This window comes from Acomys minous (genome assembly GCF_964271855.1).
Source record: "Acomys minous genome assembly, chromosome: 1".
Taxonomy (NCBI): domain Eukaryota; kingdom Metazoa; phylum Chordata; class Mammalia; order Rodentia; family Muridae; genus Acomys; species Acomys minous.
The window spans coordinates 34,122,462-34,139,019 of record NC_140483.1 but is presented as its reverse complement, the minus strand read 5'-3'; the positions used below and the strand labels follow the sequence as shown (position 1 = coordinate 34,139,019).

At 40.4% G+C, this 16,558-nt stretch overlaps 1 protein-coding gene across 3 annotated transcripts in view; it reads right to left on the bottom strand.

The window, feature by feature from the left end:
* Window positions 1-16,558, bottom strand: part of PAPPA2 (pappalysin 2) — a 232,112-nt gene that overhangs the window by 77,886 nt on the left and 137,668 nt on the right. For all 3 annotated transcript variants that reach the window (XM_084794567.1, XM_084794566.1, XM_084794568.1), the window contains exon 14: window positions 16,175-16,379. In XM_084794567.1, coding sequence (XP_084650693.1) covers window positions 16,175-16,379 — 205 coding nt within the window. The remainder of the gene's footprint in view (window positions 1-16,174; window positions 16,380-16,558) is intronic.

Genomic DNA, 16,558 nt, shown 5'->3' with positions numbered 1-16,558 from the left:
ATCACATGGAACCCACAGGCTAGGCCAAAAACATATTCTCCAGTTCTGACAAAAAATTTAAATACATTCAAAGAGGGAAAATAAATCATGTGCTACTTATGAATTGATGGCTCCTTCAGAGACAATTTTATCATTACATTGATTTGACCTTTAGGATTGAATAAGATTTGAAAGGGCTAAATAAATGTGCTGGGAAGTTATTTCTAAGGCTTTATAGAGAGAACACAGGGAAATGGAGCAACGTGAATGCATGTGGGAAATCATGATTTTTCCTGTCACTATCAACTGGGAACACCACTCAGTATGTCTGGATCTCTTCCACTCTTCCACCAGCAGATTTAGAGAAATATGATCAACACCTGTTTCTGACAATGGCTTTAGAAGAAAGCTCTTCAATGGTTAAGTGACAAACAGCTTGAGGGTGAGACCAGATGACAGACATCATTTTCGGCAGATAGAGTAGCCAGAACCAACTGACAAGCTGGCCATGAGCTGTCCCCATAGGATGCCAAAGCAGATACCTCTTGTTAATTTTTCTGTTCTTAACACTGCAGGCATGTTGGCCTAGTTTCCAGGCTGATCCACACTGTAAAAGTGAGGCAGTCCCTGATAAATGAGGAACTTGTGACAACCTACGGTTGCCACACACCATTGGTCTGATGTCCTACTGAGGCTCTGGCTCACCTTGGAAGAGTCACTGAGAATCAGTTCTGAGACTTTGGTTCTCTCATATTGGGTTAAGGAATGTTCGTGTGCTAACTGTGAGAAGACATAATATGCTATAGAAAAACTAGACTTTGCTAAAAGTGAAAAACATCTGAAAGATGAATCAACCCAAATCCCTCACTGTAGATGGGGAAATAGAACTCAAAAGAAATGGGTTGATATTCCTCCAGAGCTCCCCACAGCCCTAATATCATGCTGAGAAAACAAAGGTGCATTTAGTTAATATTTGTCCAAACTCAAATTTAGGGTGATCTCAGCACATGTATTTTCCTAAAGCCAATATTCTACCCTCACTGAAGCATCCAGAAGATTCGGAGCACAACATTTCTATTTTCCTAGAATGAATGTTGGGAGAAACTGTCTGGCATCTGCTTCCCATTCTTGAAGAAAGAGCCTCAAGTGGTAGAAAACTCAGAGAACTCAGTAGACACTACTTTCCGGGCTGCAGGCTTGGTTTGCCCTGCTGACACCTACGACCTTGGATAAATCTCTTAACCATTCTGGCTCTTTGTCTGCAAGTTTGTAAAATAACAGGGTTGAAATAGGTCCTACCAAAGGCACTGCCAGCTTTAGCATGGTATTTAATTTCACAGATGAGGTGATGGTGGTATTGGGGTGGGAGTCCAGAAAACGCAAAAACAGACAGGATGTGGTGGGGAATGCAAGAAAAGGTTTGTCATGATCTTTTTTTTGCCCAAAAGAAATCCTGTGTATTAGTCCCACTTTTTAAGTTCTTTAGTTAAATAACCTATTGCAATGCTTTTATCCAAGATGTGTTGCTGTTGCCTAAACAGTAATCCCAATGCACTCTCTACAGGAACTCACTTAAAGTCGAATACTAATAGAGTATAGCATACTAATACTGATAGAGGATCAGATGCCCCTCCACTCTGCTTTATTGATTCTTATTGAAACAAGAGGGTGTGGGCTAAGAAGGGATATATGCATGGGATTTGGTATCAGTCAGTGGGGTGCATAGAAAGGACTGGTTGGGACGGGAGTCTTCATTAATCTTCCCACTACCAACTGCTAAACCAAAGGTAATAAAAGCAGCCATCCTCAGAAAGCATGTGAGTTCACAACCTATGTCTTTCTCACCTGTAGCTTCATTCGTTTGCATGAATAGGAACCAGGTTAAAATGCAGAGCGTACTTCTAACAGCCTTCACCAGTCAACTTCTGCTAGTCTGAAGTGTTCTCCAGAAAGGGTCGTACCAAATGAAAAGAGGAAAGGGCTTAAAATTCTTGGTCCCTGAGTAAAATAGCGATCCTGGTACTAGTCCTAGTTATTCCCTCATAATATAGAGGGGGAAATGACTAATTACTACACTCAGTAGGCCTCCCCCATCCTTGCATTCTGAGAAAGTGAAGTTTGTCTGTGATCCTTTCTTTAAGTCTCCACACTAACTTTGGGCCCCCATTTAGTGCGCTGGTCCCGCCAGGCCGAGTCATCACTTCCTAGAATGTGACCTATTTGTAAGATTAGAAGTAGACTCCGGTGGCCCCAACACTTGGTAATTCATTTTATTCATTTCTAATTCTGGGCACAGATTTTACCATGTCTGGCCGTAACACCAGAAGCCCCATCCAAATGCCCCTGTCCTTCTAAAAAGAAACAGATTTGCCTCACACAGCCAAAAGCACTCCCTTTCAAAAGCCCTGTCTCACCAAGTTTCAAACTTCATGATTTTTATGTAGATTATAAAATATGTAGAATACCAAAGAAAGAGTCAAAATAATCTAATTACTGACTAACAAGCAGAGACTGCTTGCCAGCACCTGCCCAGAGAGGCAGAAGCACCCATCTGAAGTGGCCATGGGGTTTCCAACTATGTGCCCTAACAATTTCCAAAGGCTGCAGCTCTCTCCACATGGGGCATTTCCCAATGAGGAATGATTTACTGCAGTTCTGAAAGAGGCTGTTTTGTTGGTGCCTTCCCTGCCCACAAGTTGCCCTTGGATTGCAATTAAACTATAAACCGAGGAGTGACAGTCATCCAGCTGTATTCACAGGCTGATGAGCCTTGGGAATTGTGACACATGTGAAACTAAGTGAGGAATGGCTACTGACCATGTCACTACTAAAAATGAAGCTACAGACAAGAAGAAGCTCCAAGCAGCTTAGCTTGGCTATGACCCTTGTACATGCTAGGGGCAAATGGAGGCCTACCGCCCTGAATAGGTCCTCAGCTCACAAGCCATAGGGTGGTAAACACATGCTGAACCCTTCAGGACTTTTGTTCTCCCACTTCCGCACTTTCTAGCTTCTACAAGAGAAGCTTCCAATGTAACAATCCCATAACCTGCTGCTCTTTTATTGACGTCTTGTTTGTATTATTAATTTCTGTGGTTTCCGTTTTCTCGTTAGAACTATTGGGCCTTGCAATGTTAATAATTCACTTGCCTGTGGAGGAAAGAAAGAATGGGATGTCCTGAAATCATGTTGTGACGCTAGACAATGCAGCCCTTATAAAACTCTACACATTAGACTTGCTGCTACGTCACTATTCAGACTTCTTATACCTCTGTGGCTTATGCTGAGCACAGAACCACACAGGGCCATGGGATCATTCCAACCAGAGCTTATGCACAAATGTGTCAACGGTGTCTGCCTACTTGGCAGGCTGGGAAGTTAAATTCTGGAAATATTGCCTTGCTTTTATTCTCTGAGCTTTTCACAGCTGCCATGAAAATAAACCACGTTAGCAAGACTAGTGCAGAGTAATGTGCTGGGGCACTGGTGACATTTTCAAGTCATCCCCCTTTCCTCGCACTTTTTAAAATTCTTTCTCCTACTGTAAAGTGTACAGATGCCTACACTGAATGCTATGTCAGCAGGGTGCTGGTCAATATTTTGCATTAGCAAGGTCCACAGGAGAATCCATGTTATATAAAACATGCTCTCTTCTGATATATTGTTGTTTTCTATTTTAAAGAGACCTTTGCAGACTGTCAGAACTTCCTGAAAATACTTCCTATTGGCAGATGCTCAGACGCCATGATAAGCCACTACGGACATTGTTGCAAGGGCACTGCTTTGAAATTGAGCTTTTCTTGGTGTTTGGCTCCAGCCTCAGTCTCCCTGTCCTACCAGATACTTGTTACTCAGATCCTAGCTTTCCATTGAAAATTGCCTCCTAAGTTATCCTTAGAACATACCCAACTAAGAATCATCTCCTGTTTTAATAAAAGATATTAAAAATAGTTCTATATAAACGCGTGCTAAGAAGCTCCCAAGTGAGAATCATGCATATGGCTTGTTACTTTTTTCTATATAGTCCCATTAGAAAATACAGCCCAAAAAAGACTCCAGTGCCTCCCTGTGGCTCCCAGTGCAGACTGTTGCCCACCCCGCCACTTTTCATTGTCCAGGGGACTCAGACTCTTCTCTCGTGCGTTCTCATCCTTCCCTCTTATTTTATGGGCAAATCATTCTGGGAAAAGAAAGTTGGGCAAGAAATCTAGGGAACAATTGAGCGGATATAATTCTTTCCTTGCTCAAAAGAAACTGGGCAGAAACAAAAACAAATTCAACGTTAATTTGCTAAACTGCTTTGGGGAAGAAGATAATCAAATGAGTAGAAATGTAATACATATTTTATTTCTATAGTGCCTTTCCCAGCAGTAAAGGAGATCATTTCCCATCACCCCGGAGCACTAAAAGGGAAGCCTCTGCTAAAACTAAAAGATGAAGAGCCAAGGAATAAGCAAACAATTTAGCTTTAGCCCCCAAGCAAAGGGAGGGGGGGGGGAAGGGAACTCTCCGTGCCATGCAGCTGTCACCAGGAAGGGAATCTGCAGTTTCTGTGTCGATGAGCAAAGAAATGGCAGACAGAGTGAAGTATTGGGCTCTGATCTATGTGGAGTGGGAAGGGCATTTCAAATCTTGGCTCTAAGTAATTGAGAGACTATAGGATCTGAGAGAGAGAGAGAGCAGCAAAGATTGTCCCAGGGAACAATGAAGCACGCAGCGGGATGACAGGGGATGAGTTAGAATGATCCTGTTAAGACCAGAACCTGATTAGAGTGGGAACAGAATGTGGAGGTAATGAGCTCAGCTTTGGCTGGCCAGCCATGGATTAGGACTCTGAGGCTTTATGACTAAGGCCCTGTTCTACCAGGAACTATTACTTAGCCAAGAAGAAATATTTCTACACCTGAGTCCCTACATCTCCTAAGTAGAAAACACAATCACTCCCTCTAACAATTCTCTGGGTATCATTGAAGTCATAGAAGCAAGGTCTTTGTGAAAACTCCTTTAGCTTCTTCTGTGTCCTTTTCTTCCCATCCCGTGTTTGTGATGCTTTCTCCATAAAAAGGGGACAATGACATGTAGATAATTCTTATGTGGCTTACGTTATTGCAATCAGTAATACCTCCATGGCTATACTGAGCACAAAAATGGTCTACCTTTTGTGTCACAATCACAGAGATGCCACCAAAAAGATCCTAAAAGGCTGGGCAACTGCTGAGTGAACTTGAGAGAGTGGTACTTGTGTGTCCAGAGTTCGAGAGTACAAACAGGACACGGTGTTATTTGACAGTAGGCGGTTGTCTCCTTATCTCCTTGATTATTTATTTTATAGACCTCAAGAAATGATAGCGCAAAGGTACAAGACTACACAAAGATAAAGAAGAGGGCTCATGTAGTATATGTGTACATAGACTAGGAGGTCTCTAGTGGGCTCCTAAGGCAATAAAACCAAATCAAATATATATCATTCCCTCATTAGTCTTTTCTCAAGAAACTGTAGAATGTTCAGCCTTAAATAGGATTTACATACCACACAGGACTACAGTGGAGAGGCTATCCAGTGCTCTTCTCTGGCCTCCCACCATGCACACAGGCACATGCAACCACCCACACACATTGACAAATACTGCACACCCAGAGGTATCATACTCACACATGTATACCCACCCACACACATACATGCACACACAATCTATTAATTGCAAAATTTTAAAGGAATAAACATAAACTATAGCACGTGAGTGATGCTCTGTGGCAATGTGGGTTCATCAGTTGGAAAAAAACGGACTGTTCTGAAGATGGCAGGGGATAAAGGTGACCATTGTGACTGTGTGAGGGGTAGGGATACACTGGAGATCTTTGTACATTCCTCTCAACTTTGTTGTGAACCAAAAGCTAATCTAAAATAATATCCTTTAATATTAACAATGCTCTTCTAGAAGGCACAATTATTTAAACAGTTAAATCATTTTGAAATTAGTTTTCTAGTTCAATGCACATTACATTAACCTTTTCAGAAAGATTGCTTTGCATAAGTGTGAAACATTCTCATTCATCATAATGAAAAGAGTAAAAACAAAGATATAATTTAGACAATAACAAAAAACTTTTCTATGTTGGGATTTTTATATAACTTCATTATTTTCCAGGAAAAAAAATATGCCCTATACCATTAATTCAATTTCACTTTGATGAATATGTTAACACTTTCTTTCGAGCCATAGAGAAGGTGGCTTTGGAGCAGGTAGAAAGATATGGAGAAATGAGCTTGTAAATAAATTCTGAACAGGGGCCATTAATAAACTTAAGAGACAACAGAGAGAAACATCCCAATGAGCGGGATGCTTAGATCATGCACCTCCCTACCAGCAACTAGGGAATTTGTCCAGCAGGCACTCTTCCATGCATCCCTCTTCCAAAATGATTACTTTTTTCTTCCTGCATGCTAATTCCTCACATAGCCCTCTGGCCTAGACAGTCCCACAGGTTAAAAGAGCATGGCTGTTACATGTGGCTCTGTCAGGATGCTCAACACTTAACATACTTTTAATTCTGGCACCTATGAGTACACTTGCCTAGCCCAGGTTAACTGCGTGTTGCTCCTGCCTTCTGGATCCATACATGTGTAGGCATCTCAGCATGAGGACTCTTGGGACTAGTGACTTTCTTCTAAACCACCTAACAAGAAGCCACTTCTGTTATTATGGCAGTATGGTTGGAAAGTCTTCTGACCCCGTGTGTGTGTGTGTGTGTGTGTGTGTGTGTGTGTGTGTGTGTGTGTGTGTGATGTTCAGGTATGCACACCTGTGTGTGCACATGGTCAGGGAAGAGGTAACTTTAGTTGTTTTCCTTTATCTCTCTTGCCAACTACCTTAAGACAGATTCTTTCAGTGAACCAGAAGCTCTCCTTGTTGTCTATGCTGGCTGTCCAAGAAGCTCTCGAGAGCCTCCTCCAGTGTTTCTACCCACAGTGCTGAGGTTGTGGGCACACGAATTCAGACCAGACTTTTTACATAGGTGATGGAAATTCAAACTCAGGCCCTCATGATGACAAGGTAAGCTCTCTCACACACTGAACCATTCCCCAAAACCTTCACCAAAACATTGACTGACAAACTGTCTCACTAGATTTAGAAAAGAAAAACAGATGCCAAGTATGAGATGCCCTGTGTGGTGCCACACATGATGACTTTGTGATAAAGAAGTGAAAGTGGAAGCAGCCAGAAGCAAAGGAGGCCCCTTTCTGAGAGTGTGTTCTAGAACCAACTGCCAACTATATGAAACCTTGCTATCACCTCTGTTAAGTCTTCTGATATGAACCTAGTTCTGGCTGAGACTTCATCCTGGCCTCAAAGACAAATGAGCTAGGCATAGTCTAGATATCTATCTTGGAAAGAGGGTGGCAGGTTTCTTGAAAATTAGTAGAAAGAATTGGTCATTCTTTCCAGTAAAGCTTTCCACACTAAAAATGGCTTACATAGATGTTAGTCTCAGCTTTGCTGATCTGAAATATGTGGTCCTTGTATCACATATACTTCAGTTTCTTAATGGAAAAATAATGTTTGGCATGTTGTGACACCTGAAATATTTTGGAAGATGGATACTCTATTTTTTTATATGCATGCACATGTATACACATGAATATCACCAGAATAAACACATATACACGTAAGTTCACCATAAAAAAACAGTTCAGTTTACAGACTGATTCACATTAAGCTTTCCAGGGAGTTTCTGAAATGAAGCAACAGTATTCTTCTAATTGGAGTATGGCAATAGACATACACATACACACATATGTGTATTCATCATGGCAGTCCAAACTATTACACAAAACAATATTTCATTTAATAAAATAATAAAAAGAATTTTAAAAATCTATCCATCACTGATCTGTGTACACACACAAACACACACACACACACACACACACACACACACACAATTTATATTATATTCTGGGTAGACATGACATAGAAGAAATAACTCAGGTTGCATATGTATAGTCAGTAGAAAAATAAATACCTGATTCAATTTTACATTAGAATACTTGGTCTTAACAGGTGATGATATAAAGGGAATTTCATTTTGTTAGTATCTATTATTTGTTTTCCATTTCATCCAGAATGTATAGTTTAAATACTGAATAAGATAATGAAGTTTTAATATTTTATACTTGCCTTGGACTTACATTAAAAACATTAAAAGACTGAAATACACATTTTTACTTAGTGCAAGCTACTTAGAGGTTGCATTGAAAATGGCCATCATACTCAAGAAACGAACTTACAGGAAATTTTATCCTATTTGAAAGGTAGAATGATTTTGTGTGTGTGTGTGTGTGTGTGTGTGTGTGTGTGTGTGTGTGTGTGTGTGTGTGTTTGATGAGACTTTCTTTGCCAACTATTACTGTGTCAATGCCCAGTTGTGAACCCTGGCTTCATTGCCCTACTTTGTGGTACCAGACCTGGACTGTGAATAGTCTCTTTTGCTAGAAAGAATAGCATGGCATCTCAACCATGTTCATAGCGGCCTTATTCATAATAGCCAGAACATGGAAACAGCCTAAGTGTCCCTCAGTAGAAGAATGGATAAAGAAACTGTGGCACATTTACACTATGGAATACTACTCAGCTATTAAAAACAAGGAATTCCTGAAATTTGTGGACAAATAGATTGAACTAGAAATGATCACAATGAGTGAGTTAAGCCAGAAGCAGAAAGACTCAAATGGTTTATACTCACTTATATCTGGACACTAGCCCAAGGGGCATGTCCCATGAAAGTCTTCACTTACTAGGAAAGTGGGACAGAGGGGAGGACATCCTATTGGGACTCTAGGTGAGAGAAGCATGGGAGAATGAGGAAATAGAAGGATCCAGAGGTCCTAGAAACCTACAAGAAGAACATTATGACAGGCGCATCTGGGACAAGGGGTCCTGTTCAAACTATGGCACCAGCCAAGGACAATATGTGCAGTAAACTTCAAACCCCTACCCAGATCTAGCCAATGGACAGGATATTCTCCACAGTTGAGTGGAGAATGGGGACTGATTTTCACACGAACTCTGGTGCCCCGTATTTGGCCATGTCCCTGGATGGGGAGGCCTGATGACACTCAGAGGAAGGATAGCAGGGTACCAAGAAGAGACTTGATACCCTATGAGAATATACAGGGGGAAGACGTCCCCCTCAGTCACAGACATGGGGGAGGGGAGAAGGGAGAAAGAGGAAGGGAGGGAGGAATGGGAGATATAAGGGATGCGATAATAATTGAGATGTAATATGAATAAATTAATAAAATATTATATATATAACAAGAAAATAGAATAGCATGGCATTTTCTTCATCAGAGAACACAAAAACATATTGCAGGATTAAAGGACTTACCTCTTCTCTACTCTATGACACCCTGACTCTAATCCCACTTCACTCGGTGGTTAGCAATGTGTGGGACAGCAGCAAGTGCTCATCACACGGTAAGTAATAGCAGTACTCTGCACACCTCAGCTAGCTTCCCTACAGCAGTCCACAGACCCTACTAAGTTTTCACACGTTAGAGGGGTGACCTTTCAGAATTTCAAAAGGATCTTGATGGTATCTTTCCAACAAGTCTTAATAAGTCCTCAGGTTGCAGTTTGGTAACAAGCTACCCTCCCCAAAACTCACATGCAATTTAGGGGAGTTACTGGTGGCCAGACCCATCCTATAGAATTTTAGCCAGCTTCTCTAAAGCCATTGTACCTCAGATCTATCTTCTGCCATGAGAAGCAAATCTCAGCTTTGCGTGAGGATCTTTTTCCAATACTTGTTCCTTCCTTGGATACTCTGGCACCAGTCACAAAATAATCATTGTTCCATTTATCCAGAGTTCTCTTTCTCCCTCAGGAGTTAGTTACTATGTTAAACTCCCTGTTTTAACTACTGCATCCTGACTTGACCTTAACTGACACAGAATGACACCAGTAATGTCACTGGAAGACAGATTCACAAAGACTCCATTTAGGAATCAGTTTGGTTGTTCTTCTAGGCTCCAGTGCCATGCTGGGCATCTTGTTAGTGGGAATACAGTGTGGCTTGAATGATAATGTCCCACATAGATTCATATATTTGAACACTTGGCCCCGTTATGGTGACATTGCTTGGGGAGATTAAGGAGGGATGGCTCTGTTGGAGGGAATATGTCACTGGGGATGGGCTTTAAGACTTTTAAAACTCAAACCACTTGTAGACCATTCTTTTATTTCATGCTTATGGTTCAAGATGTGAGATTCAAGCATCCTGCTTTTGTTGCCATAACTACCACTTGCTGCTATACTCCCAATACACTCTCACAGTCTCATCAACCCCTCCTTTCTTAAGTTGTCTTGCCCATGGTGTTTTGTCATGCAAAAAACAAGTAACTAATATATATTCTATGGCATGAAATGGCATCATAGTAAGCCAAGCCTTCACTATGATAAAACACCAACTCAAACCAGTGTTTTGAGAACCTAAGTGGATGCTGTATGTAGGAATCCTAGGCACCTGTGACCAGGCACATCACAACAACCAAAGAAAAGAGGGCACGGTGAACTCAGAAGGAGAACCCTCTTCCCTGTGTGCTCAGAAAACATGGTGCTAGCTGAAAAAGGATAAATATTAACAAAATCCAGATGTGGTTTTACAATTCAAGTGATGAGAATAGATATATCAAGAAGAGTCAACAGATTTGGTAACCATTCTAAAAGGACAATGTCAAAAAATAAAGGTAAGAAATGATGAAGCAACCTTTATGGACACTGCTCCAACATGGTGTCATCATGTCCTCCTATAAAACCTATCTGCATTGCCTTCAGATATGTGACCAGATAACATACTGTCCCAGATTCCTGCTGAAATATAACAATACAGAAAAATGTGAACCTCTGATTGATATCACAAACCAAAACTAGAATCATCTGAAGTTACCACCTGATTACAGGTTGAGCTAGAACTAAATTTACAGCCCTCATTAGTAGTCAAAGCATATGCTTCTTGGTTGTTGGTGGTTGTTTTTTCCCCTTAGAGTAGGCCTGTATTAAAAACTATACTAAAGGAAAGAAACAGACATTTCATCTGTCTTTTGTGTTTTCCTCCTTACTGAAAGATATGAAGAGGGCTAAGTATACAGCTGAGCAGCAGAGCCCTGGTCTAAAGACCAGATGACTGATCACTAATTTCTGTAGACCAGATTTCTATTCTCTGCTCATCATCCTTATCAACACTGTCCTCTATTTTCTAAGCTCAAAACTCCAGGTAGAGAAGTTCAGAAGCATCAGAGCAAGTAGAAGTGCTGAACCACTGGCTGAAGCTTTTGTGTGCTGGGGATAAATGGTCTAAAGGCAAAAATTCTATAGCATCCTAAAGGCTGCTAGAAACTTAAGTTCAGTAGATGATTTTTTCAGAATAAAATTTTGGCATGCTTTGACATGGTACTACTGTCTTTGTAAACAGTACAATGAAGCAATGAGCCCTGGGCTTATTGGCAGTGAAGATAAAGAAAGGTTGAAAATGAAAGAGAGACAAATATTTATCAAACAAATGCAAACAAAATGAAAACAGGAATGGAAATTTTAATTCCAGACAAAGTAGACTTCAAAGCCAAAAGCACAAGAAGCAAAAGGTCTGGCAGGAGGTAGGAGCTTAACAAAGACCAAACACTCATCATAAGCCACACACCTAATTGTGAAACATCAAATTAGAGAGTGCTAACATTGCTGGAAAGTCAAGGAAGAACAGAAAGAACCACAGTTGTTTGGAAGATTTGTACTAACTTCTCACCTAATGTCAGACATGCACAGAGAAACCTAGGCAGGTTGAAGGGAGAGTACAGGGATGAAGAAAGATAAACTGTCAGCACCTTCAATGCTGTCATGTTTTACCCCTAGAAGTTTATCACTGGGGAGCCTATGGATATACCTTCATATGTGGTCAAAGGGGTTGCAGTAAATTTCTCTACTGTACCCACATTACTGAAAGAACAAAAACCACACTATAGAAGTAGCAATTTCTGTCTATTGATAAATTCTAGCTATGTTCACCTTGTGAATTTCCAAGGTCCTGATCTTCGACATTTGACTCCACTCACATAGACAGCAAATTGGTGATAAATTGCCCATATATGAACAAAAAGATGGGTTTGTTTCACAGTCATTGACACAGTCCTAAGACTGTTGGCGTCCATCTGATTTACATGAATGTGACAGGTTAACTGTGACTTTTCTCTAAAGTATATAGAGCTGGAAATAGTGTGAGGACAAGAATGGTCTGAGTACTTATTGGCTGTTTATGGCCCATACAAAGACGGTTATAGCTGAGCTTCAAGACTTATGAGCTTCTGATAGGTAGAATAAGCTAGAATCATTAGAAACTGTGCAGCCAGCCATCCTAAGGTGGATGAGACTAGGTGGCATCAAAGCCAGCAAATCTTCCATCTCCACTCCTTTGCATTTTCCTTTCTTCTGTCTTTCCTTTCTTTTTTCTTTTCCTTCTAAAGCTTTGCACTATCTAAACCATTCCCAATACTTTAATTCTTCATTGTACTCACACCAGATTTTACTTCAAGCCGGAATCCTGTAAACAATCTTATAGTGAAGTCTTTTTGTTTTTATATCTTGGATGACTAGAAGGTATGACAGACTTACATGGCCCATCCTAAGTTCTTAATGTCTTCTTCCAGCTTTGTCTATGACCTTGACCTCTACTCTAAATAAACAAAACTGTTCACCTAGAAGAAAATCCAAAGTGGTCCATATGCCTTACTTTCAAATATTAATTCTTAATTCATATGCATATATGTGTGTATTTATATATATATGCATATACATCATATATGCATAGATAGATACATAGATGATAAATAGATGATAGATAGATAGATAGATAGATAGATAGATAGATAGATAGATAGATAGACAGACAGACAGATAGATTGATAGGTATGAGAGAGTGTGTGTGTGTCTCATGTAGCCCAGGTTGGCCTTGAACTTAGTGAGCATCTGACTGAATTATTAAAGGCCCTTCTGCCTCTACTTTCCCACTGCTGGGATTCCAGGCCTGCTGGGATTCCAGGCCTAATGCCAGTTATGTACAGTTCTAGGGATAAAACTTGGATGAAATGGTGCTAGGCCAGGTAAACTCCAATCTCTCTTGTTGATTCTTTAAGAATGTAACAAGCATACACTTTGCTTTCCAATTATGTTTCTTAATTTAACTCCACTACATCTTTTGAAATCAGATTCTCAGGGCTAAACTTAGGTTTTCTTTTTGATGAATTCAATTTTTTCCTGTGTTGTTGGTATTTCAATGGATGCAAGGGGGATTTTACTTTGTACAAAGAAATAAATACTAAATGTCACTATTGAGCCAGATTTAGGATTTTTGGCTTTCAACTGAGATTCTATGCATCAATCAAACTAAAAGAAGTTATAATGCTTTAGGAGAGACAAGTTAAGGGTCATTAATAGTTAAATATAAAATGGATAACATATATTACCAGACATCTGTCAGCTCTCCCTTATCCATGTAAGTATTAATGGAATTTGGGTCATAAGGCATAAAAAGGAAGTAGCAAAAACTCCCTTTCATAATAACTAGACTTTGAGCATTTCAGGTTATGAGGTATCTATACATACAATAATGATTGACGTAATATGGCCACCAAAGACTTCTGTCTTATAAGTGAATGAGTGTTCACATTTAAAATATTTTCATGATAAAATACATGAGGTATCCTGTGTATAAAAATGTACTATATTGTACTGATCTGTTGGCTGCGAAGGAAAAAGCCAATTTTCATGGCTCCTGTCAGTCACATGTGGTTTGGAAATGTTTATGCATTCCAGATGTACTCAGTGTAAACTGGAGAATCATATCCTATTTCCACTGGCTTGCATGCACGCATATGAAACTTGTTTTTCTCACAGTGCCACATGAAAATACATGAGGAACTAGCAGCAGTGGTCACAATTAATTAACTTCCTTCTTGAACTTTTGTGGCTATGATGCTGAGGGCAGCTCTGATCCTTCATGTTTACAGAGCCTATGATTTCTGCTTTGTTGCCTTTCTTGTTCAGTTCTGCTCCATGGACCATTAAAAACAACCACCATGCAACATAAGTTTCTTATACCTACTATGTGTCTGTCCCTCTGCTAGGCCTAACAAATACAGAGCAGGGCTTCCATTGCTGGGAGCCCAGAATTCAACATGAACAAACACTACACAGTGTGCTGGCCACTTGGGTACAATTGACCTATAGAAACAATGAAGAAGTGTGACAGAGCCTCACAGGAGAGGCGCCCTGATGATGAAGTTTGAAATGACAAGGACTGAGCAATATTCAAAATAGTAGGATAATTATGTGCACAGACTCATTGAGAACACATGATTCAAGGACCTGAAAGAAATGCTGTGTGGCTTAAGGCCAGACATAGAGACAATATAGGAAATAACTTGAAAATCCATGAAGAAGAGGTGATTATTATGGAAGACCATAATATTTTACTACTATACATTTTGTGTTAGGATTTGAAGATATCTTCTAAGAAGTATAGAAGCCATGTGTAAACTGGCTAATGATACAATGTCCAATATCCAGACTGTGTCTGGCTATGATGTTCTCCTTTCTGACACAGCACAATTCCTGGCATCTAGTTAATGCTCAGTTAACACAAGCTGCAAACAAGACGTGTTGTAGATGTCCCCAGGGATCTGTGTTTTTATAAAAACCCTCTCTTTGATCACTGGTTTGACTTGTTGACTCATTTCTGGTGCATCAAATATGTCAGAAGTAGTGGGCTGCCACTCCCACTGTCAGGTTATGAAATGATTGTGATTGTGACTTCCCTCTGGGGAAATTCCTCAAGTACTCATCATCTTTGGGCCTCTTTTTCTGTTGGATCATTAGCTACCATGTCTAAGACACTCAGTTTATGGAGAGTCTTACATGTAGCAAACCGAGTCGCATTTACGTTTGCCCACTGTTCACTCCTATTGGGTGTAGTCTACTTATGTGAGATTGCCCATTGTTCACTCCTACTGGGTGTAATCATACTTATGTGAGATTGCCCACTGTTCACTCCTACTGGGTGTAGCCCTTCTATGACTACCAGTCACCACAGTGACAGACTTAAAACTGAATACCCCAATTTCCTTTGAACCTCCATGTAACTGCTGCCTTGGCCAACAGCTCAGTCACACCTTCCTAAGGGACATCTCTTAGATGCATCTAGATTTATCAACCATAGGATTCATGCTATATCAAAATGTTGGATCATTACATTTTAGTGTGGCTTGTTATTCATCAGTAGAAAGGCAATATATACTACTAGTATTTCTACTCTTTCATCTCTCTCAAGGAAGGTTTCTAGTATACCTGGCATGGGTGTGGGGTAGGGTTCCTGTACTAGATAACGAAGCATTGCTTGGAACCCCAGATTTTGTGATTAAGTTCTGGATCACCTAGCATGTGGTCTTGCCTCCCTCTCTGAGGAAATGCATCTGTTTTCCTTTGGTTCCACTAATCTAGTAGACTACTGATAGACTTGTTCATCCCAATTGCAGCACAGATTACTTAACATGTTCCCTACCTCCAAAAGCAAGTACAGGGGTGCTCTGATGTATATAACCCTTCTTCTAGCTGTTGCTAAGAATCCAGGGACTGTCATTTGTTTAGATGATGACAATCATGAATGTCCACAGAAAGGCACTTGTAGCTAATATATTCCCAATGCCCATATGTGACCCTATGATTGTATGACACGCCTAGGCAAGTAATTCTTAAATTTCCTCTATACACTGTCCAGGTGGGAACAAGTAGATAAATATAGCTTGCTTAGGGAACATTGAGTTTTTGGCTCAAATTTTTGGCAGTTTATATAACAGTGTTTGTTTGAAGTCAGTAACTTTATATGTAAAAAAGATGTTAAGATCTTGTAAAGATGTGAAATATTTACAAAAATACTATACTCAGCTAAGGAAAGAAAAAATATCTAAAAAACCTAATCTTGACGTCTATGAGTTATTCTTTGATTCTCAGGACTTTTTGTTGGTTCTTAAATCCACCTTTCCAGTTAATGTGTAAGCAACCACCGTGTATCCCCCAAGAACCCGAAGAAAAGCAGTATGTTATAGTCACAAGGAGAGTGGGAGAAAAGGGGAACGTGAGCTCTGTACCTCTGTCCCTGATGATTCTGCTCTGAGACACAATTCCTGGGAGCTGAACTGGTGTGGGAGGATGTCCTTAGAGCCACTGCCGAGATGCCCACCAGCGGGGATGAAAATTTCAGCAGCGCAGAGGAGGTATGGTGGGGGCAGACATCCGCCTGATGCTTCACATTGATAACCAGTGGATTATGTTGACACGACAGGTCATAGGTTCCTGAGGAGAAATGAGGTAATTAATACTGCTCATCACAGTCATTTACTTAGAGCCTTGCAGTATCTGTCCTCTCTATCGCTTTGTGACACACAAAAGACCACAAACACTTTCAGAGGTCCACATCCAACTGACCCCTGTGTCTACTGGAATAGCGGCTAGTGACTCTAAAGAAACAATTC